The sequence below is a fragment of the Diplotaxodon limnothrissa genome, linkage group LG20 (genome assembly GCF_057381915.1).
Source record: "Diplotaxodon limnothrissa isolate DT_005_m linkage group LG20, D_limnothrissa_male_GT1.1, whole genome shotgun sequence".
Classification (NCBI taxonomy): Eukaryota; Metazoa; Chordata; class Actinopteri; order Cichliformes; family Cichlidae; genus Diplotaxodon; species Diplotaxodon limnothrissa.
In genome coordinates, this window is record NC_140615.1 from 12,793,744 (window position 1) to 12,815,979 (window position 22,236).

Here is a 22,236-nt window from a genome sequence, read left to right on the forward strand (position 1 = left end):
TTACAATACAGCAATACAATTCCTTTTTCTTTCACACTGTTGCTCCTCCTGTCCCAATTTTTTGGTAATATTTTGCTGTCATTAAATTGCAAAAAGAGCCAACCAAATCAAACACACAGTGGTCTTTGCACTGTGTTCATCTAAATGAGTTATAAAATATTTGACTTGTGTTTTTGTTTTTATTTACATTTTACAAAGCATCAAAACTTCTTTTAGGTGGATGTTTAGTACTGTAGTACAGTATTTCTTTAATTTATGTTGTTATTACATACTATTAGTATTAGAAAGCGTTGGCATTTGATTGTCTAAGAGTAATTTGAATTTCTATAATGTGTGTTTGAATATACTCTCCATTAGGGCTTTATCAGAATGTACAATCTTTTAACTTATGTTGGCTTTGATAATAATGAGCAAAAATGGGTGTCAAGTTAATGTAATGAATACCAACATTTCATTATCTGTGTCTTAGGAATACTGGACACCAAACAACCCCATGCAGAACACCATCATCCTCCTGATTGAGCAGATTGTGGTGGCGCTTGGTGGAGAGTTCAAGCTCTATCTCCCTCAGCTCATTCCACACATGCTACGTGTCTTCATGCATGACAACAGCACCGGGCGCAGTGTTACTATCAAGGTGAGTTCACTGCGGTGCGATTGCAGACGACATGCGATGTCAGTATCTGATTTGCCAGTAATAGACTAAAGCTGTGTAGTTCATTGGGTCTCATATTTTTATGAGCTTACAGTTACTGTGCATACACTGAAGGGTAGCGGAGTGTCCAACATCTGGAATTAATAACACAGAAGAGAAAAAAGTCAGCTGGAGATAGATTTTCAGTGTTTTTATTTCACAAAAAGCTTTTAATTACTTTTCCAATTCTGCAAAAGTTGTTTAGATTCTGGATCACAAACCAATATATTGTTTTTGCTTTTCTTTGGCATCTTCGAGAACATTTTTCAGGTTTGTGTCTGAAATCACGTGCAGCTTACCGTGCCAGAATTATAGGCCGCGGCATTGCCCATGACTCATAGATGTTTAAAATGTCAGAGCTGTAGTTGAGATTACATTTTGGTACGAGGGATTATGATTTAGTAGTTGGAGCAAGAGAATGTACTGTTTTCTTATGTTAATGTTGCCATGAATGCTTGCTCTGCAGAGTGCAGAGCTGTTGGTGAAATAAAAATTAAATTGAGTACCCTTAATTATAAAAACAGACCAAAATGCCTGCTGTGGTGCCTTGGGCATCGTTATCAGAGAAATGGTGGTTTGTGTACTTGTTAATCCCTCCATTGGAGCTCTGCATTCTCTAACTGGCAGTCCAGAGCTTATTTCCAGCGCTGTCGCTGTCGCTTTCCTTTTTTCCCCCTTTTTTTTTGTTTAAATGAAAGCAGTTTTGTATTCTATCCCAGTTTCATCTACACTCTAAACTACAGGTGATTAGAAAACCTGTAACAGTTTAAGAGACTATTAAGTAGGGCTGGGTATCGTCACTGATTTCTAGAATCGATTCAATCCCGATTCACAAGGTCCCGAATTGATTCGATCCACGATTCGATTTAATTCGATTAGATTCAATTAGATTCAATTCGATTTGAATCTGGGAACTTTGGACAGTCAGAAATATTATAATTCAGATCAGTACATTTACATATTTTTGTATCTATAAAAAGGAAGCTGACACACGCAAGACTTTATCATTTACTGTCTTAGCTGTTTGGTTGTTGAAATTTTGTGAGATTTCACCAGAGATTCTGGCATTTCGGGCAAAATAAATTTATATTAAAAAAATCGATTCAGGATTTTAATGAATCGATTTTACGTTATCCAAGCCAGAATCGATTTTAATCGATAAATTGATTATAAAAACCCACCCCTACTATTAAGTATTTTGTCATACATATTTTTTTCCGTTTGTAAATGTGGGAATGTGTTCACGAACCTGCTGACCGTCGAATAGAGAGTAAACTGTGGGTGACCCAGATGATCAATAGGATGTATGTATTCTGATTGGTGATTGTTTACTCAAAAATACATATGTAAGAAAAGAAAGTCTACAGTGAAATTGAAAGGCCAACTCACAGAATGCAGACACTGGTAGCTGTATTTGCATATATTTATTTACAATGTCAATGAATCTTTTTGATGCTTACAGGGGGAATAACATTTTTGTGTAAACTGGAAGCTATGATGATGTCAACCAGAGACATTCTCCTGGGAAATCTAATTTGTAGCGCTTCACTGCGTTTCTAACTCAGTATTTGGAGAATATTTCTCCTACCTTAATGTCTGCCATTTTCTCGTCTGCTTAAGAAGCTCAGAAGATTCTGAAAAGTCTCACGTACTCCCTTTACGACTGTTATGTTTTAAGAACTTTTATCTCTATCTTGATCTCATCTTAAGAATGTGAGAGTAAATTCTTAAAAAAACAAAAAAAACTAACGTTTTATCACTACATACTACTATTGGTCTTTTATATCACAATATAATGTTGGTCATACTTATGAAGTATTGCTTTTCTTGTTAATTATATAACAGAGTTGATTAATCCCGCACTTTGCTAAGTGTCTGTTTCACCATTGTGCTCATTATTGTATCAGTTATTAGCAGGCTTTTGATTCCTGAGGATTACTGCTGAGCAGTAACAAATTATTTAATTTTTAGTAACATCATTGTAACATTATTACTTTCTCCTGTAGTGACTTTTGTAATGTCCGAAAGAGCCATTTCTGAAGGCTGTAGTTACTAACGCAGTTCTGGGTAACTTGCCCAGCACAGATGAGGATAAACTTTGTGAGCTTTTTATGTAGAACAGGAAAGTACCCTAATAAATCTCAGTTATAATAAAGCAAAAAGGGTGCTGGAAAGATTTTTTTAATTTAAAAAAGTATGATCATGCTTAGTTTAACTGAAGTAAGTCAAAAGATTTAAAGTTAAACTCTGTAACTGAATAAAATCAGTGGTTAAAGCCAGCTGCTTTATTAAGACTAACTGGTTGATCATGATTAGTTTGGTATTATGCAAGATATTGTGATGTAATTAGTAAACAGAATAATTAAGTAAACTCTTGAGATATCATGCATTTGTTGGAAAGACATTGTATTTGTATTTCTTGTCCCTTTGGACTCCTTGAGAAATGACATTTTCTAAATATTGGTGTTTTTTGTTATAAACAAAAGCGAATAATACATTTTCTTTCAGAAGAAAGAAACTTGAGAAGTGCGTGATTGCACGAGTGGTGTCGTCAGTAATAAAAACCAAATGCCAACCAAAAGCAAAATGGATGTCTAGAGGATAGCGCGCCAGCAACTGATCTATAGGAAACTTTTTTTTGGAGGAGGATTGGCACACCGGGCCAAAGTTTTGCCAGTGCTGCTGATTATCATCAGCCACACTTCCCCTCAAGTGCTTTAAAGAGCAGCCACGCAAACCAGCAGGGAGAACCGTCACAGACAAAGGGCCCTCTTTGGCCCTATTCATTTTTGTGTCTGACACCCTCCCACGCACGATTTGAACCCTGTGTGGAATTACATGCTGAGGGTTCTCTTAACTTGGGGGCAGGGAAGAAATACAGCAGCAGGCTTTGGGATCCCTTCACCTTTCTCCAAATGAATTTCAGCATCTCTGGTGATTTATGCTGCTATCAGATAGGAAAAGAGTACCACAGTGAAGGAAAGTGTTGTGCAGAATTTATAGCATAAGACAAAATGAGAGAAATATTAAGACAGAATAATTATGTTGTTTCACTTATTGTATATTCATAATTATCAAAGCCCTAAAATCTTCATTAATAATACCATTTTAGGGCAGTGCAGAAAGCTTTCTTTCATAGACTCCCTGATACGCATTCATACTCTCAAGGAAACACTAACTAGTAATTTACCATTACATTTCTTGTAATGTTACAAGAAATTGATAATACCTTGGTAATAGCAGTCTGAACAGGCTGTTTGCAGTTTTCTCTTCTTTTAGCGACACACTAACTTTTAGATTTCAGGCTGACGTCTACCAGCAGCTCAAACCATAGAAATGTATAATGATGACCTGGTTAAAAGTTGTGCTCAACACATGCTGTGTCCTTAAAAAAATGGATCTGAAAACATGAAGATATAAGGATCCTGTAAGACAGAATAATGAAAGTTTAGTGTCAAAAATTAGCAATGGCCACAAAAAAACCTCCATTATGAATGTCTCAGTGTAGCATGACCCTGAATCTGTGTTTTGTAATAGATTTCTTTGCGAGTTGCACTGAGTCAAAGTAAAACTTGTCATAAATCTAGTGGAGAAACTATATTAACTAGACTGAAAAGGGCCTGTGTCAGAATGACGAGATGACTTTATTTTGCTAGCATTCGTTTAGGTTTAATAATTTAAGCTCACATCACTTTACACTCATACTGAAAGTACAGGAGCTCAACCTTCAGTTGATTTATTGGGGTGGTGTTTTATGTTTGTGGCTTCCATCAATATCCATCAGGACCTTTTGAGGTCTAAGCCACTTGCTCGTAATACAGCAGTTCAAAGACAGCACGGACCTATAAGTAACACACTCTCCTGTTTCAGCAGCGGCAGCCAGTAGTTGTCAGGGTTTTCCCTCAAACCCTAAATCACGATTTACGGGGAGACCACAAACACAGAATCGTGCGGAGCACAGTCATCTAGTCTTCTCTTCTCTGGTGCTGTTTAGTTTCAAAGTCTGTAGTATAGTATAATTCAGCAGCCCACAATCTGGATTGTCTGTAACTCAGGTCTGTGTCTGGAGCCTGATCTTTAGCGCAGCATGGGGGTCATGAAATGAGGGGAGTGGGAATCAGATTTCCCGCTTGTCTACAGAAGAGGTGAAGAAAAACATACTTCCATCATTTCAAGAAGCCTTCTCCCCTGAGCTCCACCCCCACCCTTCTAGGCTCACACATGCACACAGTTGTACACCTCCAACTCAACTTCCTGCTGTCTCGCCGTGTGCACTTTAGACATGGGGTTGGAGAGTGGGGGGAAAAGCAGAGGCGGTCATGGTATGTATTGGGGGGCTGGGGTATTTTTGATGCTTTCAATAGACGTCATCCTTTAAGACCACCATGTAGCCACCAAGCCTGTGTGCACATGCGCCACACAGCACCATGTTTACTGTTACCTTAAGGCACTGTGAGGCTTTCTCAAAAAATGCCATTTAGTTAATGTTGGAATTTGTATGCAGTAAACATGGCTGTACTCACTAATAATAGAAGATATACAGTCATTGGTGAAATGTAGATTAATAATCTAAAATTGACAAAAAGCCCCACGCAGAGGTACGTCATGAAACTTAACATCAATTTTAAGGAAGGTAAAATTGATGTTTAAAACCCCCCCCCCAAAACCCACTAATGTAATGTTCATATTTTACTTTATGATTTGCATCCTGTGAAGGCACAGATTCATGCTCACTTATTCGCTAACAGCTATACACAGATTTCCTGGACGGCTGGCTTGTGTGCCAGCACCTTGCTGAAATAAAATGCCATTCGACTTTCCCTTCAGAGCTCCTGAAGAAAACCATTTACAAGCTCATTAAAGCCACTCATGTTTAAGTGCTGCAGTATGTGGAATTAAGGAATGTGTGCTCTCCTTTTCAGCTACTCAATGCCATCCAGCTATTTGGTGCCAACCTAGATGACTACCTCCACTTGTTGCTGCCTCCCATTGTCAAGCTCTTTGATGCCCCTGATGTGCCCCTGCAGGCGCGCAAGTAAACGCTACACCCGTAGTTTTAGTGAGAAATCTAGTGTGATAATAAAAGTCATTCTCACTTAATTTTGCAAATAAAAATGTATTTAGCATCAATCTGATGTCACCACAGAAATGGGAAATTAAAATTAGACCATCACTGTGGTTAAAAGAGAGGAAAAAAGAACAAAGCTAAACATTTTTATGTGTATGTTTTTTATTAAAGAATCCATCTGGCAGCGATGTCAGATTTTTCACATGACTTCTTGGCTATCGGAGCAGGCTGTGTATCTAAGTCTGTGTCCTACAAACATTTCAGTAAAGCTGAGCATCCTTTGTTTTTCCTCTGTGGCTCAGGGTTGCCTTGGAGACACTGGACCGACTGACAGAGTCCCTGGACTTCACAGACTACGCTTCACGCATTATCCACCCGATCGTTCGGACACTTGACACCACTCCAGAGCTGCGTTCCACTTCCATGGACACCCTGTCCTCACTTGTATTCCAGTTGGGCAAGAAGGTAACCAGAGCTGTCCCCCGGGCTGTCTTTTAGATGTAGATACTATTAACTGTACTTTTCCAGTCTTCCTACTGTTGGCTTCACATGCACTGCCCCCCCTAGTTTTATTACTTCCTGCCAGACTGCTGATGTCATTGACCATTACGCAGCATGGGGTGGTGTTTACAGGAGCGGATGAGGTCACATTTACCCCTGCCTGTCCTCTCAAGCTTTCCCCTCCCTTATCCCTCAAACCCCGTGTCGTTAATGTGTAGGGGAAGCTTTTGATCTGAGGTTCATGAAGGTTAGAAACAAGTGCAAGACACCCAGTTATTTACTTTATGGTGAAGGGAAAGCGGTCTCCAGACACACATACACCCTTATGTTTATCCTTCCTCTCTCCTCTTATTTTCAGTACCAGATCTTCATCCCCATGGTGAATAAAGTGATGCTAAAGCACAGGATCAACCACCAGCGTTACGACATACTCATATGTCGGATTGTCAAGGTATGGCTCGCCAGTAAATCCAGATTATTACTACACATTTTTCACACATGTCTCGTAGATTATCTGTGAGCTGCCAGTCTTTTATTTCATAACCTCACAGGGCACAAGGTGGTCTGGCAATAAATTACATAAGTATAAATAAACATTTCATATTCAGTGCACCATAAGCAAGTCATTACCATGTCTTGTTTATCAACAGTCCCTCAGGAAGGAAATGCACTTCTACTTTCATAAAACGTGTTTTGGGGCCCAGCTCAACAGTTTGAATGTGTGTGGCCCGCATGTGTGTGGCCTGCATGTGTTTGTTTATGTTTGTTTTTGTGCCTATCAGGGCTATACTCTGGCAGAGGAGGAAGAAGACCCTCTAATTTTCCAGCATCGCCAGGTTCGTGGTAACCAAGGTGACGCTTTGGTCAGCGGACCAGTAGAGGCGGGGCCTATGAAGAAGCTCCACGTCAGCACTACTGCACTCCAGAAGGTTGGAAGGAACAGTTGGCATTTTTTTCCCCCCATGATTAAAGACACGCACACGTCCAATGTTTATATCGGTGGCAGTGTTGCAGGTGTTTCATTTGTGTACAGCAAGCAGTGCTGAAAGCCGTAGTTCAATTGTGGTCAGGATGTATGAGTCAACAAACTGGTGATAAATTAATGGAACAACGTCGTCATATGAGCAGAACACCACAATCAGTGCATATATTTGACTGCAGAAAACAAAGGATTACCTGCTGATTTGATGATAGTTTACAGAGTGGTGTCAGACTGGCCTGTGGACCGATAAATTACACAGCGCTCTTCACTACCATCATCAAGATAATAATAAAAAAAATCTCACAGTTTACATTATAGTCAGATTATCCCATACACATTACATGTGAAAACTTTGCGTCCACATATTTGTTCTGAAATTGATGATTTCTGACACTGGAAAGGCTTGGGGAGCTGCCAGGAAGGTGTCCAAAGATGATTGGCTGGAGTGGCTGAGGCGCTTGAGTGTTGTCCTGCTCAAAGAGTCATCCTCCCCAGCTCTGCGCTCGTGCTGGTCACTGGCTCAGACCTACATCCCTCTTGCCAGGTAAATGCAAACATAATTCCTTATGAAGCATGTACATAAAATCTGAAGCTCTGTCTTTGCATAGAGTTTTGGGCAGTCACTACTGCCAAAACATTCTCAGTTATCAGTAGTGCAAAACTGGTCAAACTTGACAATGTCAAAGGTGACTGTATGTAGCTGTATGAAAAGCAGAGTTACTAAAATGCTAAAAAAAAAAAAAAAAGCTGTGTAAAATCACAAATACCTGTTTATTCTGTGATCATTTTTACAACTTTTAGAATGATCTCGCTACTGCAAAATACTTGAATATTTTAATGTTGTTTTAATGGCAATATGTTGTTTTTGTTGACCCCAGAGACTTGTTCAATGCAGCTTTCCTCTCATGTTGGTCTGAGCTGAGTGAGGACCAGCAGGATGAGCTGATCCGCAGCATTGAGTTGGCACTCACATCTCAAGACATTGCTGAGGTCACACAGACTTTGCTCAACTTGGCAGAGTTCATGGAGCACAGCGATAAGGTTAGCAGTGACCTGATAACCTAATTAAACTAATAGCTGTGCTATTGTTTAGACATACATGTTTTTAGTGTCCCTGCAGATGTGAACGGACTCTCAAACAGCATTTTCAAAACTAAATTCTAATCCTCAAAGTTTTTATATTAGCCAGAGTATTTTTTTCTTCATCAATCAGGTTTTGCTTTGTTAAAGATTGTAATAAAAATGTCTCTCAAAAATCAAAGTAGGTTTAATGTTTTTAACTCTTGCTCAAATAATTAGTCGTATTCTTAATTTGATTTTAAATGTTTATAGCGTCAGTGTATATCGGTCTAAATTGAGAAGTATAAATGGAAATTCATCTGTTTTAAATTAATCCACAACACAAAGTGTGAAAAATAAATGCTTTTGCAGTCCCACTGCACATGTGTTTATGATGTTGAGATAATATTCTTCTCACAGCATTTTAGAACTTAATTTTCATTGTGAAAATAATACAGATATTTTATTTGGTTAACTTAATTATTTCTGCCATCAACATCACAAAATTTAATTCGCTTTTTATCAGTTTATGTCTCTTCCAGAAAAGATAAGCACTGCAGCAGATATAGATGTGGAGACATCTGTTATTATGCTGTTATTTGTTCATCTACTTATTTGCACAGTCGCATGCAGCATTATATAACAGTAAGAAAAAGATTAACTCCAGAAACACGGAAATGTGTTAACCTTTTGATAAAATAGGAACTTTAAACTTGGCATAATAATAATGATGCTGTTACATTAAGGACTGTGAATGTTGTGGTTGGGCTGTGATTTCAGTTTCAATATGCTCCTCGGCAACGAGCCCACCGTCGAAGAATGATGTATTCTTCATAGTTAGATAAGCAGAGCCAGTGGAATGATTGTCATTTAGAGTTATTTATTATGTACAATTTCCTTTTCCAGGGCCCTCTGCCCCTCAGAGACGATAACGGCATTGTGCTGCTCGGTGAGAGAGCTGCCAAATGCCGTGCCTATGCCAAGGCACTGCATTACAAAGAGCTGGAGTTTCAGAAGGGACCAACCCCCCTTATCCTGGAGTCTCTTATCAGGTAGGAGGTGTGAAAAAGCTCAGAAATGAATGTGTTATTTTTATGAATAACAGCCACAGCTTACCTGAATAGGGTAATTAAAAAAGCATGTCATGGTCCACTTAACTTTTTTGTTTGTGTAATTTAACAGGTCCTCAGCCCAGTAGGTTATTGCTTAGAACAAACATTACACCACCCTCGAGGAGTCAGTTTTTCAATCTAATAAATAAAGAAAAAATATATTAAGCATATCCTCCTCTCCCACAAGCCTTTGATATCTTCTGTCAACTTTTCCATCCCCTTTTCTCATCTTTCTTTATTTCTACGCCTTTGGCATTGCATGGAAAAATCTGTTTTGCAGGCATCTAATTGGAAGCTTGCCTCCTTTTCATCTGTGAGTGTCTGGACTTGTGTTTCTCTGGGGCCTGTTTTCAATTTCTCAGAAGCCTTGATCATGATGAATGATGGAAGCCGGCACTCTGGTGTTTTCAATATCCCCATCTGGTTCTCACCTCTCCAGGATTTCCCATAAAAGATCTAGACGCTAGTGTGCAGAAAGCACTGCGAAAACCTCTTTTTACTGAGTCGCGGCTGTATTAGGGGAAAAATATGTTTCATATCTGATGCATACTTTTTGATGACAAGGAGTTTTGTCATAGCCGTTTCGGTGCCTGAGTCATTGTGTTTGTAAGTGACATTGGAACTGATCATTTCATTCTTTCATATGGATATTCAGTTAAAATAGTTAGTTTATGGTAATACATCTGTGACCGCTACAAATGATGTGTGAGGGATTTTTAGAAAATCCACAGAATTAATTTGTGGTTTGACTATGTTCTTAGTAGGCACAGAAGTATCGAATATAGCCAGGAAACTTGTCACATTTTCCCCTTTATTCCTAACAAGAGAGGAATGCTGCTAATTTAGCAATTTGCATTTATTTGTAGAAGTCTATCATGCAGTGTTAATATATGTGAATCATGTGATAGTCTTTGTTTCGGATTTGTTAATATTATGTATTAAAAAATATTGAATTTGTCATTATTTGGTAGAATGGGGTAAAAGAAAGCTGTGTATCTTGGAGATAAGTGCTTAATAAGTGCTAATACATATACATTTGGTTGATCTGTCATAGTTGTAACAGTAGGGGCCAGGCATTGTTGCATCTAAACCATGTGTTGGTAATTTTTCTGTAGCCTTAGTGTTATGGGTACCATGGAAATGCTTGGAAATTGAGTCTTGAATAAAACGTAGCATGTTGTTGAGATGCACAAAAGACTGCACGATGTTAGGTAAAATATCATCTTATGATACCCAGCCAGTGTGGCTTTTGTTTGTTAATACCAGCTGCAGTAGCTTAGCTTAGCTGGGTTTGTTTTTACCTTGTGAGTCTGCGTGCGTATCGTGTGTCTTATAGGGGGCACAACCATGACACTGGTTTAGAGTACTTTGACAGGTGTTTATACGGTATGTTTGTCTGTCCGGATTTCTGCAGACAGATTGTGTCAGCATAATAGTTAGAGTTTACAAATACATTTGGGGTGACTCTTGAGCAATAAGTACTCATGTAACAATGAAGTAATTCTTAAATAATTGTCATATTGTAGATGGTACTGCATTATATCCCTGAGTCAGGTATATTGACAGGGATAATGCATTTGATCCCCCTGCAAGATGGTCTAGTTTTTTTTTTTTTTTTTTTTCTTCCACTGGGAAGTTTTGATGGACTTGGATTAGGATAAAGAGATGTCATCATCATCTCAGGTTGGTAACTTTTAATCTACCTGTGTTGTCTCTCCCTGCGCTTTCACCCTCTTGGGTTATGGTCCAACCAAGGCAATAGTAATAAAAGTATCGAGTATAATGCACAACTCCAATTCCAGAATGTCGGGATGCTATGTAAAGTCTCACGAAAACAGAATGCTGTGAGTTGCAAATCTCACAAACCCTTATTTTATTTGTAATGGAACATAGAAAACATATCAAATCTTTTGAGACATTTTACTGTTTGATTAAAAATCTTAGCTTGTTTTTAATTCGATAAACATGTCTCAAAGTTGTGATGGGAGCGACAACAGGCTGGAAAAGTAAGAGTTACTAGAGCAAAAGAGGTGGGGGAATATTTTGCAGCTAATGAGTTTAATTGGTAACAGGTCAGTGGCATGAATCTTGGAGAGGCAAAGTTCCTCAGAATTAAAGATGGGCAGAGGTTTAACAATCTGCAAAAAACAAACAGTTTCTATGAATTATAGAACAATTTGAGATTTGTCTTCCTTGATGTGAAATTATAAAGACCAATCTCATCATTTCCAGTAGAAATGATCCAGAGAACATGGAGAAAACTGTGCACAAGGGACAAAACTGAAAATCAATATTCTGTGATGGAAATCACTGTATGGGCTCAGGCCCAGAAATCATTCTCTGTGATCACAGTCCACCTCATCCACAAATGCAGGTTAAAGCTGCAATAATGAAGAAAAGAAACAATATGTGAACATGATCCAGAAACTATGTCTTCTCTGGGTCAAAGCTCATTTAGAATTCAAAAGCCTGCATCTCTGATGATATGGGAGCGCAATAATGTTTAGGAAACTGGCAACTTGCACATTTGGAAAGGCAAATCAACACTGAGAGGTGCATACAGGATTTAGAGCAACATATGCTCCCATCCAGACAACAGATTTTTCAGGAAAGACCTTATATATTTCAGCAAGACAGTGCTAAACCACATACAGGAGATCCTACAATAGTATGGCTTCATAGTTGAAGAGTCCAAGTGCTGAACTGGCCTGACTGCAGTCCACACCTTTCACCAATTAAAAACAGTTTGGAGCATCATGATATTTATAAGTGAGACATGAGTGAGACTACATGTCTCGCCTAAGAGTCCAGAAACTTGACTGGTTAAAAGAAGAGGGATTTTACACAGTGGTAAACATAGCTGTGCCCCAACTTTTGAGACATTTTACTGCCATCACATTCAAAAGATGAAAACACAGCTTTTCCAAAGGTAGTATTTATTGCACAATCCCTATATTTCAATTGAGAAGTACACAATGAAATGCCTGTAGTTCTACCTTAACATAAAATCTGCATTTCAGGTAAAAAATAAATAGAAAAAATCGAGTGAAATCTTGCTGAAGGAGCTGTCTTCATTAAATATTAAACAACACTTTTGGCAGACCTGTCACTGAAGTTTAAATCCCCTAGGAAAATAGGAAAAAAATCTATTTATTGAAGCGACTTTCTTAAATAGAACGTGCTAAACATTAGAATTCCTCCTAGAGCAACAATGTTTATGTCAATAGTAACTGGCCTCTTATTGTGGTATAGTTCACCACTGTTTAAGGTTATCTTTTGTGGTGGAGCCACATGCTTAAACACATTCTAACCCTTAAAATAGATAGACCTTGTTTGTTTTAAGCGACCTTTATTCTAGTATGGCCATTTCATTTGAAGGGAAAAGATAAATGTCCAGGTTTAATTAGATGTTTACCCTGACGAATATTTCACCTTGTTAAAGGAATCTGTCATGCTATTGTTATGATTCTGAGTAATCACAAGACTGAGCCTGTGTAGGCCGTGCTAGCTCTCAGTCGGTATAATCCAAAAAAATCTTTGTTATCCTAACCAAATGATGTTATTGTTGTCATGGTAAGAAAGCTAAAGGCATTTAACTAAATGGAGTGTGGGTGTGTAGTTGTGTAGTCTTCTTTCATCTGTTTGGGTTAGGTGGCATGGGACCTCTAGCTGGGATGTCAGAAGTCAGAGGTCGGTGGCTCAAGGCAAATATGTAGCCATTATTGGACACGAGTGGACATAAGACCTTGACTCGACTCGACTTCTTCGAGTTTGTCAGAATACCTATGCTGTTTGCTGAGTGAAGGAATGAATAGGCTGACATGGAATTCTATGTTTAAAAAATATTTTTTATTTTCTACCACATAAAAGAACATAATTACAGAACTGTACACATTTTACAAATCACACATTTTCATCATGAAGGTTTATTGTTTGAAGTGAATGAAGAAAAAGAAATGGAGCATCATTGATAGGACCAATCCCTCACAACAGCTCACAAACAAATGGTAGTCTGGCAGTCTTTAAAGATTTATAGATGAATTAGAAGTTTCCAATGGTCCTTGCTTGTTATAACTGAAAATACATCCCAAGTGCATTCAAGACAAATGACTGAAAGAATAAAATTCCAGTTACCCACAGGGGGGAGTGTTGAAAAGGCATCTAGGAAAGCTTTTAAAAAATAAAATATCTTATATCTGATAAATACACACAATTAACTACAATTTACAATCAAAACATGAGAAAAACATTACACATTCATCTGACTGAAATCGAGCCAAACCATTACAAACAACCTTATCACTTCGTTCGCAGTCCAGGAAAAGCCACAGTTTGGTAGAACAGTTAAACGGGTATTATTGAGAACTCTCTTTATTCATGCGTATGATCTTGATCCAGAAAAAACAGCCGAAACACTTATGACTAAAAATTAACTGGTCGGACCTTCATCTCCACCTTCTTGAGGGAGTAGGTGGGTCCATGCCAGCCGTACCAAGTGATCCCATCTTGGTTCTTATCTTGGTTCTTTATGTGATTACCGTAGCGATAATAAACACCGTTCAAATTTGAGTCAGTGCAGCAGTTGTACCAGTACCCACCTGGAAGTAAGAATTGGATTAATGGCAGCACATAACAGCCTTTCTTATCTGCTGTAGACGACTGGATTGGTTTTGTAAGATTTTCTCATATGTCTTACCTTTGCGTCGGGCTGCACAGTCATCCAAACATTTGTCATTGTCTTTGTTCATGGTGCTGAAGTTGGTGTTGTTGTGGTACCGCAGAGAGTCTCCAGCATTTCCACTGTAGTTGGCAAGGAAGAGCTTGTAGCTGTTGAGCTCATTACTGACTGTGAAAAAGCCATACTCGGCATAGCGTTTTTCTCCTTCCCAGTCCTGCATTGGAAAACATATAACACGATTTAGAGAATGACAGTGACAGAAACAGAATATTTGCTTTTGTGGTCTGTCTAATGTCTTTTCGAATTAGTTTGATTTATTGCTAGTTCAAGTATGGTGTAAAGTGATTTTTATGCCCTCTTGCTTTTAGCCATGAAGTGGCTTTTACATGGTTTATGTATTCTTGCTCTCCTGCGTGATGGTCCCAACACTTACCTCCATATCAATCCTAAGTGTACTTGGCTGCCTTGTTAGGCGGAAGATGTTGTCATTGCCCAGCCAGAAGTCTCCACGGATGGATCCAAATCCTTGTTTGTACTGCTTCCAGTCACGGTTAAAGGATGTGAGGCCAACACTTCGCCTCTGAATCACAGTCCAGCCACCTCCATTTGTCTCCATATCACAGAAGAGCTGGGAAAAAACAAAGGCTGTAATTTAGCTGGCTTTTCAAAAAGCTGAAAAAAGCCTCTGATAACCCACCCCCCCTCCCAAAAAAAAAAGAAAGAAAAAACAACCCACATGCAAGAGTGCTGAAACTTACGGTGAATTCAGGTGTTCCCAGAAACTCATCTTTAGGCAGCTTGTACTCGCCAGAGATCTTGTAGTTCTTGCTGTAGAGTGATGCACAGTCATATATGGCTTCTGGAAAAAGGAATATCCCAAGTTATGCTAAAACCATATGCAGATCCATGAGCTTTCATAGTTTTTAAAACATGTGATACCTATAAATTACAGTTTTCAGGGTATCTGAGGAATTGGACAGAGAAAAAAAGAGACTTTTCTTTTTCGCCCCACGCCCCAAAAGAAAAATAGATCAAAGAAGAATGAGACATGCACAGCATGCTGAGAGTTTTTCATAGCTGCACCTTTTACTCCTGTCCCAGTATAGTGATGCCTTTAAGATTACGGTGGAGCAAAGAAGCCAAAACTTAAAGATATGGAAACCTTCCACTTCTAATCACTGCAGCCCTTCCTGTTCTGTTCTCTTGTTTACTTTACAAAGGTCTGTGTGTTCTCTCTGCCAATGACATGAATGCGGTCCCTTTAGACCACACAGTAAAACCTGAAATAATAAACGACGTAATGCCTGGTTAACCGCTCCGCGGCAGCCAGTGCTGATTAGTGGTGTGTTGAAGTCGAATTGAACGGTGGATATGATGTGGCTTTGATGGAGCTCATTACTGACAACCCTGCAGATGGGATTGTGCAGCTCTAAATGATTGGTTTTTAGTACTGTGGGGCAGCTCAGAGAAGTGCGGCACTGTAATTTCCCTCACGACTAATTCACAGCAGGTGTCTCAGATCCTGAAAGGCTGATTATAGTGTTTTGCAGCAAAAATAAATACATGATGATAATGTGTGCAGAATAGTTTATAGTGAAGTGACTTTGTTTTGTCTACTTTTAAATATGAGCACCCTTCCCAATTAAAAGAAGCTTTTATGATATATTAAAATGATACTATTCAAAACCAAACTTATACTGTCTGGAAATGTTGAGAGGTGAAAGGTGTCTGTTTAAAATTTGGTATTTGAAACAAGAAATAAGAGCAAGAATGAGCGTTTTCATAGCATCTGTTTTAGGGTATAGAGACAGTATGGTCAAACTCTCCAGATGATGGAGTGTTAATACTCACCCGATGAAGTCTTAGGAGCAGACTGTGCGGTTTGCAGCTGCATGATCTCCACACGGTTGTTGATCTCAGAGTACTTGCTCTCTGCCTCTGTGACTCGGACGTCTTGCTGTCGGCTCTGCTGGTCCAGATCTAGTATTTGCTTCACAAGTTTCTTCATGTCTGTCTCCTGCTTGCGACTCAGCTCCTCAAAGAGGCTGGTGAGATTGGCCACTTGAACTTTGAGAGAGCGTACCTCGTCGCAGCACTGACCCTTGGAAGGCTTTGGAAGCGCCTGTCTCTTCCTGAGATTTTGAGCCCATGTCTCTGCAAGCAAGAGCAGTGCAACCTCTAAAACAACTATACTCAAATAGATTTTTGCCATTTTTAAAAGTCAAAGTTCTGGATCTTCTCGCAGCCTCTGGGTGTTTTGATTGGTTGCCGCTAAAAAAGAATCTCTCTCTGTAAATGGTTCTCTCTTGGAATACGAAAAAGATGCAAGCTCACTGCAGCTATCTGAAGTTTTGTCCAGTTGAGTTGGAGCTCTCCTTTGACCACTTGCTCACTCAGGCTGTCGTATTACCTCAGTGAAGCCCTCCTCTGCTTGAGCATCTTAAATATTGTATGGGTCCTCCCCCTCTCCCCCCTTTCACTGACCCTCTCCAACCTTCAGGGTGGAGGACCTTTCACGTTCCTCCTCCCCCCTGCACCCTTCTACTTCACCCCTCATCTTACTTTCACTCATACTGGGGAAGCTTTGCCACACTTGCTTTGTCAGGTGTTAAATGTTTCTGGGAAGTCATTTTTTTATTCCCTTTGCCTGGAAGAACCACATAAGGACCTGGGCAAACAAACAACGCTACTGTCTGAACCTGCGGCGCTTAACTGGAAATGCAGACTGTTTAAAAGATTTAACTACATTTGATTTTAATTTATTCAGCTATATACACTAATGAGATTAAAACATTTGAATACTTGTTTTAAACGTTAGTACATCTGTAGGTAATTTCTTCCCCACATTTAAAACACTTTATGTTAATGACAGTTTTTACGATATCCTTGAGGGTTGAAGTCACTAAGCATTCTTAATTGTAGGTTAAGTGTTCTGTTCGTGCTACCCTTTTTGGCACATGGCAGATGTTAATGCCAAGCGGGTTTCAGTGTCAGATTTCAAAGGCGTGTTGATACAGGGGAAAACCTTCAGGATAAAATCTGATCAACTACAGTTTGTAGTAAAAGCTGGAAGAAATGTTTAGGATAAGGCAGGTGGAATAGTGGGAGTATTTTGTCTACATGTGTAAATGCTTAACATTTTGCCATCACATATGCAGCGTATTTCTTAAATAAGTTTAGATGGTGTACCCACCAAAGAACAACAGAACAAAAAGATGAAGTCATACTGTTATGGCTTTTATCATCAGCAGAAGGGGCAGCGTGCTTGTGTTTTCACTTCACTAATCAATTCCATGCCTTTAGGTATGTTTTCAACTTGTAGATATGGAAACTCATCAAGCATTAGAAAGTACAGGAAACATTACAATCAGTCAAACATGCAGTCTGGATTAGGTTTCTGTATTAAATTAGAAACAATAATTAAAAGCATATTTCAGCTCAGTTAAAGTCTGGTGTCAAGTAGATGCATACTGTGTAGCATGTGGGTTAATTACCTAAGGGATTAATTTAGTTGAATTAAATTTTATTTATGTAGCGCCAAATCACTACGATGGTCGCCTTAAGATGCTTTATCTTTACAATAATAGAGAGAAAACCCAGACAATAAGATGAGCCTCTAAGAATAAGCACTTGGCAACAGTGGGAGGGAAAAACCTCCTTTTAACAGGAAGAAACCTCTGGCAGAACAGGGCTTAGGGAGAGGCAGTGTTGCGACTTGCCAGGGATGAGTGGAGGATTACAGTTTATGCTTGTCGCTATCAGTTCTTCAGGAAAGAGGGATTTATTTATTTTTTCCTTTTGATTTTTTTCTTTGATACCTGTTGTTGAAGACAACAAGTTGAATGCATCATGCGTGAGTATAATGAGTTTTGGGTTGTGATGATGTCACAGTATTGCACACCTTAACATGAGCATTACAGTTGGGAGTTGGATTTTCAGTGCATTTGTGGAGGGTACAAACTCTTTACCCGGCGAGTCTTACCCGTGCTTTGCGGGTTGAACCACTAGATACAGCCTGCTGCTGAATGAGGTGTGTTTGCCTGACTTAATAACAGTGTTTGCAAAACTCCTGCTTCTGGTTTGTCTTTTAAAATTTCTAACATTCCAGTCACTGGATGGGGCTGAAAATAATGCCTCTCAGGGAGGCGCTTTTATGTCCCGTTTCTGTGGAATTTCTCTCTCTTCCCTGATGTGCTGCCATCCCTGCCAACCTACAGGACACACAGGTGTTGGGAAGCAGCCTCAAGGGTATTTGTGGGGTTTCTTGAGGTGCCAGATCGTGCTCATGGGCATTAAGATAGTATATGAGGCATGCCTTCTGTGATAGTTATGTATGATAATTACCAGGCAAAAGAAATTAAGTGTTTTATGCTGAAATAGAAGGAGCTGTAATAACTGAGACATTTCTGAGAGTTCTTACTTTGAACTTTATGGCTTTTTCCTTCCCCACATGGACTGGAGTGAACCGTCTGGAAAAGACATACAAGTTCATCAGCTAATAATCATACTTTACCAATGTTAAAGTACAATTTTTGTACATCTAAGGACCCTTGTGTTTGCCTTAAATTTAATTATAAAGGGAAATTATAATTTTATTATCTGGGCATCTACCTCTAAGTAGAGTGCTGCAATAAATCAGTGCTGAAGTGCTACTATTTGACTCAATGATGCTTAAGAATGATGGTCTGTTGATTTTATTTTATTTAAATTTTCATGTAAATGAAGAACATACCTATATATTGGGGAAAACAAAGTTTAGGGATCCCAGACTTAATGCTGTCTCCATGTCTGGACATTAGCATTGCAAACAGAGCGCAGACAGGCAGAAGATTTACTTGATACCAAAGACCAATTCCTATTTTATAAATTGTAAAGTCTGGAAGCATAAAGCTGCAAATTGTGGTGCAGATAGAGTGAATGGAATATTACAAACATGGAGCTAAAATGAGATGTGACACTTTGTGGCGGTGCGAGGTTTTATTACATAATCTCGCACCACCACACTGAAAACGTTTCTTGCTTCAGGAGGGACACAGAAAGCCTCCAAATGTTTGGCGTGTGTCCTTTCCCAGTTCTCTTTTGGTCAGACGATCAAATAAGGAAACAGTTTAGCTCATTCTGCTCATTGTCAACTTTGTTATCACGCGGGACTGTGGTTTGGACCACAAATAAATTTTTTTTAAAACCTTTCTTCAAATTCCAAAATATGATATAATTGTCAGGTGATCATCTGTTGCTCTCACGTGTCAAAGGGTGATGTATGTTTTTTGACTATTTTCCCCAGGCATTCTCTTACCTCAGTATTTTTTGTCTGCTTTTTAGAAAACTTTGCATTTTTCTCTTTAGGTTGTTCTTTTCTATTCTCCCAATGTTGCTGTTGAATATCGATTTGTGCTTTTAGTTTGCTGCCTTTCTTTGATTTTTAAGGAACACGTGGGAGCAATAAGGCACTTTATAGAAGAGTAATGAGATATTAGACTGCCTTCATGTTTAGTTGCTGCACGTTTTAAAATTTTGCATAAATTCTGAACTCATTAGATGCTAGACATGATCTTTCTCTTAATTTCACCCATTTATAAATAATAACGACTTTCTGTAACTATTATTTTTGTAGTAGTTTTTTGTATATCAGTCACTGGTGTCACTGATTGCTTTCAGTATAAAATGGTCAACATAGTTAGAGATTAGAACATTGTGGTTAAATTGAGCTACCACATACTTGTGCTGTAGTTATAGTTAAATTCAATTTGTTTTAAATGCAACACTGTGGCTCTGTTTTTGTTTCTGTTTTTCTTTCTAGTATGGCATTTGATGATGCATAGTGCCTCTTGACCTCCATGTAAATGTTAAGCCTAAGACACTTATGTGCGTCAGTCTCTTTTGGAAAAATTAGGATAATTTGCCTCCCTGTATTTTCTCATTGCCCTAACTGCTCCATGAGTCATTTCTCACTCCAGCAGTGCATCACTTTCCTTCGGTCCTGGACTTTGTCATTCAGGGTTAGTAATGAAAATCCAGCTGGAGGCTTTTGTTTCTTTCTTTTTTTCTTTCTTTTTAACATTTACCCTTTTCTAACACTTCCCCTTTAACCATGTCTCTCTAGGGTCTCTGTAAAAAAATGCAAGCCTCTAAGCCTCTACTCTATTAGAGCTGTTCACTTTATATAACTACTGTGGGAAGCCTGTCTATTCCGTCAAGCAGATATTTTGCCTTTGGTGTTTAAGAAGAGTTGGACACCCTGCTGTGCTAATTGCAGCAGTGATCTGACTTTGATGAGTGAGAAGTACGTGGGTGTCATAACATGCTCACAGATGCTTTTTGTGTCCCTACATACACTGGAAGAACAGTTTGCAGTTAAACATTGACCACAGGGTCCAAGCTGTCAGCAGAGCACTCTGTGTTCAGTTACAGGAAAGGCAGGAGGTGAAAGCACGAGCCAGTGGATTCCAGAGCGTCTATCTCAAAACCTTGAATTGCATAATCTTTACGAACCCCTTCCACTTGTCAGCTCTGTCAGCACAGAAGCTCCACATTTTGATTTGAGTTTGGCCCATTTTGAAAGTATTTAATTTGCTTGAGATACTCGAATGTTCCTGTCAAAATAGTTTTTTTTTTTAAAAACTTTATTTTATTTTTTTATTATGTTGAAATATTGTAGTGGATCATATCTTTGTTTTAACCCTACAAACGTTTAATCAATGTTGGGTCTGTGACCAAATTTATAGATTTGAAAACAGACTTCATATTGATGCTCCATAGCTGAGGCCTTGGTATACAGCTGAAAGCATAGATTAGGAGGTTAACACAGAGAGTCGAGAAAATCATAAGAGTTAGGGTATGCTCCACACTCTAGGTTGTCTTTAACAAAACAATCATCAGACATGCCCTAAAAATAATTTCTGATCTTAGCTTTTAAGATCCACCAGTGCAGGTTCAATTTGCTTTAATAGTACTTTTTCTTCACTCTTTTATTAATATTTAGTACTTCTTAGTGTTTCCTTACAGTCTACTTTAATTAGTAGTACAATCTAAAAATGGCAAAGAAATTGAAATGACAACTCTGACAGTGCAGCTGCTATAAAATCACGAGATGAATGGTATGTCTGGACACTTAATGCAAGCAGCTGAGCTATAGCTAGATTTGAATTTCAAAATAATGCAGTGGATAATGATCTCCAACTCCGGTCACGTATAGGAGTAAAATAAACTCTTCCATATTTTCCATAATGAGCGGCACTGTATGCACCAGGGTATCCTCCAGCTCCGAGAGTGGCAGACTTCATTCCCTGGCAGACCATCAAGAGGTCCCTGCCTTAAGCCAGTGATGGCTACCAGGTGGCGTCTGCTGTCGTACAGCGGATGCAGGCCAGGCAGTGGCTGTCTGCTCACCCACCCCAAAAACCAGTAGGATAAACAGTACTGGAGGGATCGAAGCTAGATTAGGAAGAATAGTACTTTGTGTATGCACAGTTGGCCTTGTGGCATTGCTTCAGAGAAGCATTTCATGACACTGGAATGTAAAACAGTTGTGGTGCAGGTCAGAAAACAAAAACCACTTGTGCCAATGTATAGAGATTCCCTTCTTTCATCTTTTGCCAATTATTATGTGTTTTTGGCTTTTGGGTATACAAGTGAGTAAAAAAAAAAAGCCAAAAATGCCACTTGCTATATAGGCTATAATTAATACCATATCTGTTATTCATAATAGATTCCTTACTTAAACGTATACTGATTTTGTGTACATACTTGCGTACATATGAAGTATATAAATAGTTAGCTGTTTAGAAGTTGTGTAATCCTTCTCTTTAAATGAGATCACTGTCCCCCGATGCTTGTTTCCATTGTTTAGGACAAAAATCAATTACAGCATGAGTTGGTTTCAGTTGAACTGAACAGAAAAAAGTAGAAGACCTGGCGTATTTAATTGGAAATATATTAAAATTGAATTTGTAGTTCAGCAGAAAACAATGTTTACAAATATCTTTGTCTACATAGCAACAGCAGCATTCCAATGAGGTAACTGTCAGGCTTTTTTTTGCCTGTTTTGGGCCACCGGAGACGCCTCGTTCTGTTTTTTTTGACCTTTTGACCTGAAGGTGAGAAACCCAGGAGAAGGCATACTGCATCATTGTCCCAATGTAG

At 38.9% G+C, this 22,236-nt stretch overlaps 2 protein-coding genes across 2 annotated transcripts in view; one reads left to right on the forward strand and one right to left on the reverse strand.

The window, feature by feature from the left end:
- The window catches only part of mtor (mechanistic target of rapamycin kinase), a 78,540-nt gene that overhangs the window by 14,494 nt on the left and 41,810 nt on the right, over positions 1-22,236 (forward strand). Inside the window, exons 21-28 of the mRNA XM_085345446.1 lie at positions 470-637; positions 5,617-5,729; positions 6,065-6,227; positions 6,622-6,714; positions 7,046-7,192; positions 7,647-7,789; positions 8,124-8,286; positions 9,211-9,356. Coding sequence (XP_085201572.1) covers positions 470-637; positions 5,617-5,729; positions 6,065-6,227; positions 6,622-6,714; positions 7,046-7,192; positions 7,647-7,789; positions 8,124-8,286; positions 9,211-9,356 — 1,136 coding nt within the window. The remainder of the gene's footprint in view (positions 1-469; positions 638-5,616; positions 5,730-6,064; positions 6,228-6,621; positions 6,715-7,045; positions 7,193-7,646; positions 7,790-8,123; positions 8,287-9,210; positions 9,357-22,236) is intronic.
- angptl7 (angiopoietin-like 7) lies at positions 13,279-16,496 on the reverse strand. Its single transcript, XM_085345208.1, has 5 exons — positions 15,946-16,496; positions 14,853-14,953; positions 14,528-14,722; positions 14,113-14,308; positions 13,279-14,014 (listed from the first exon to the last, which is right to left on the reverse strand). Exons 1-5 carry the CDS (start codon positions 16,304-16,306, stop codon positions 13,839-13,841), a joined length of 1,029 nt encoding a protein of 342 aa, XP_085201334.1. The 5' UTR covers positions 16,307-16,496; the 3' UTR covers positions 13,279-13,838.

Bases quoted from the DNA above. Each gene is read 5' to 3' on its own strand.
- angptl7 (XM_085345208.1), bottom strand. From the start codon at position 16,306: ATGGCAAAAATCTATTTGAGTATAGTTGTTTTAGAGGTTGCACTGCTC. The intron at 14,723-14,852 runs GTAAGTTTCAGC...GTTTTTTCCCAG, and splicing joins TGGGAACACCTGAATTCACC to CTCTTCTGTGATATGGAGAC. The intron at 14,015-14,112 runs GTAAGACATATG...TCTTACTTCCAG, and splicing joins CTGTGCAGCCCGACGCAAAG to GTGGGTACTGGTACAACTGC.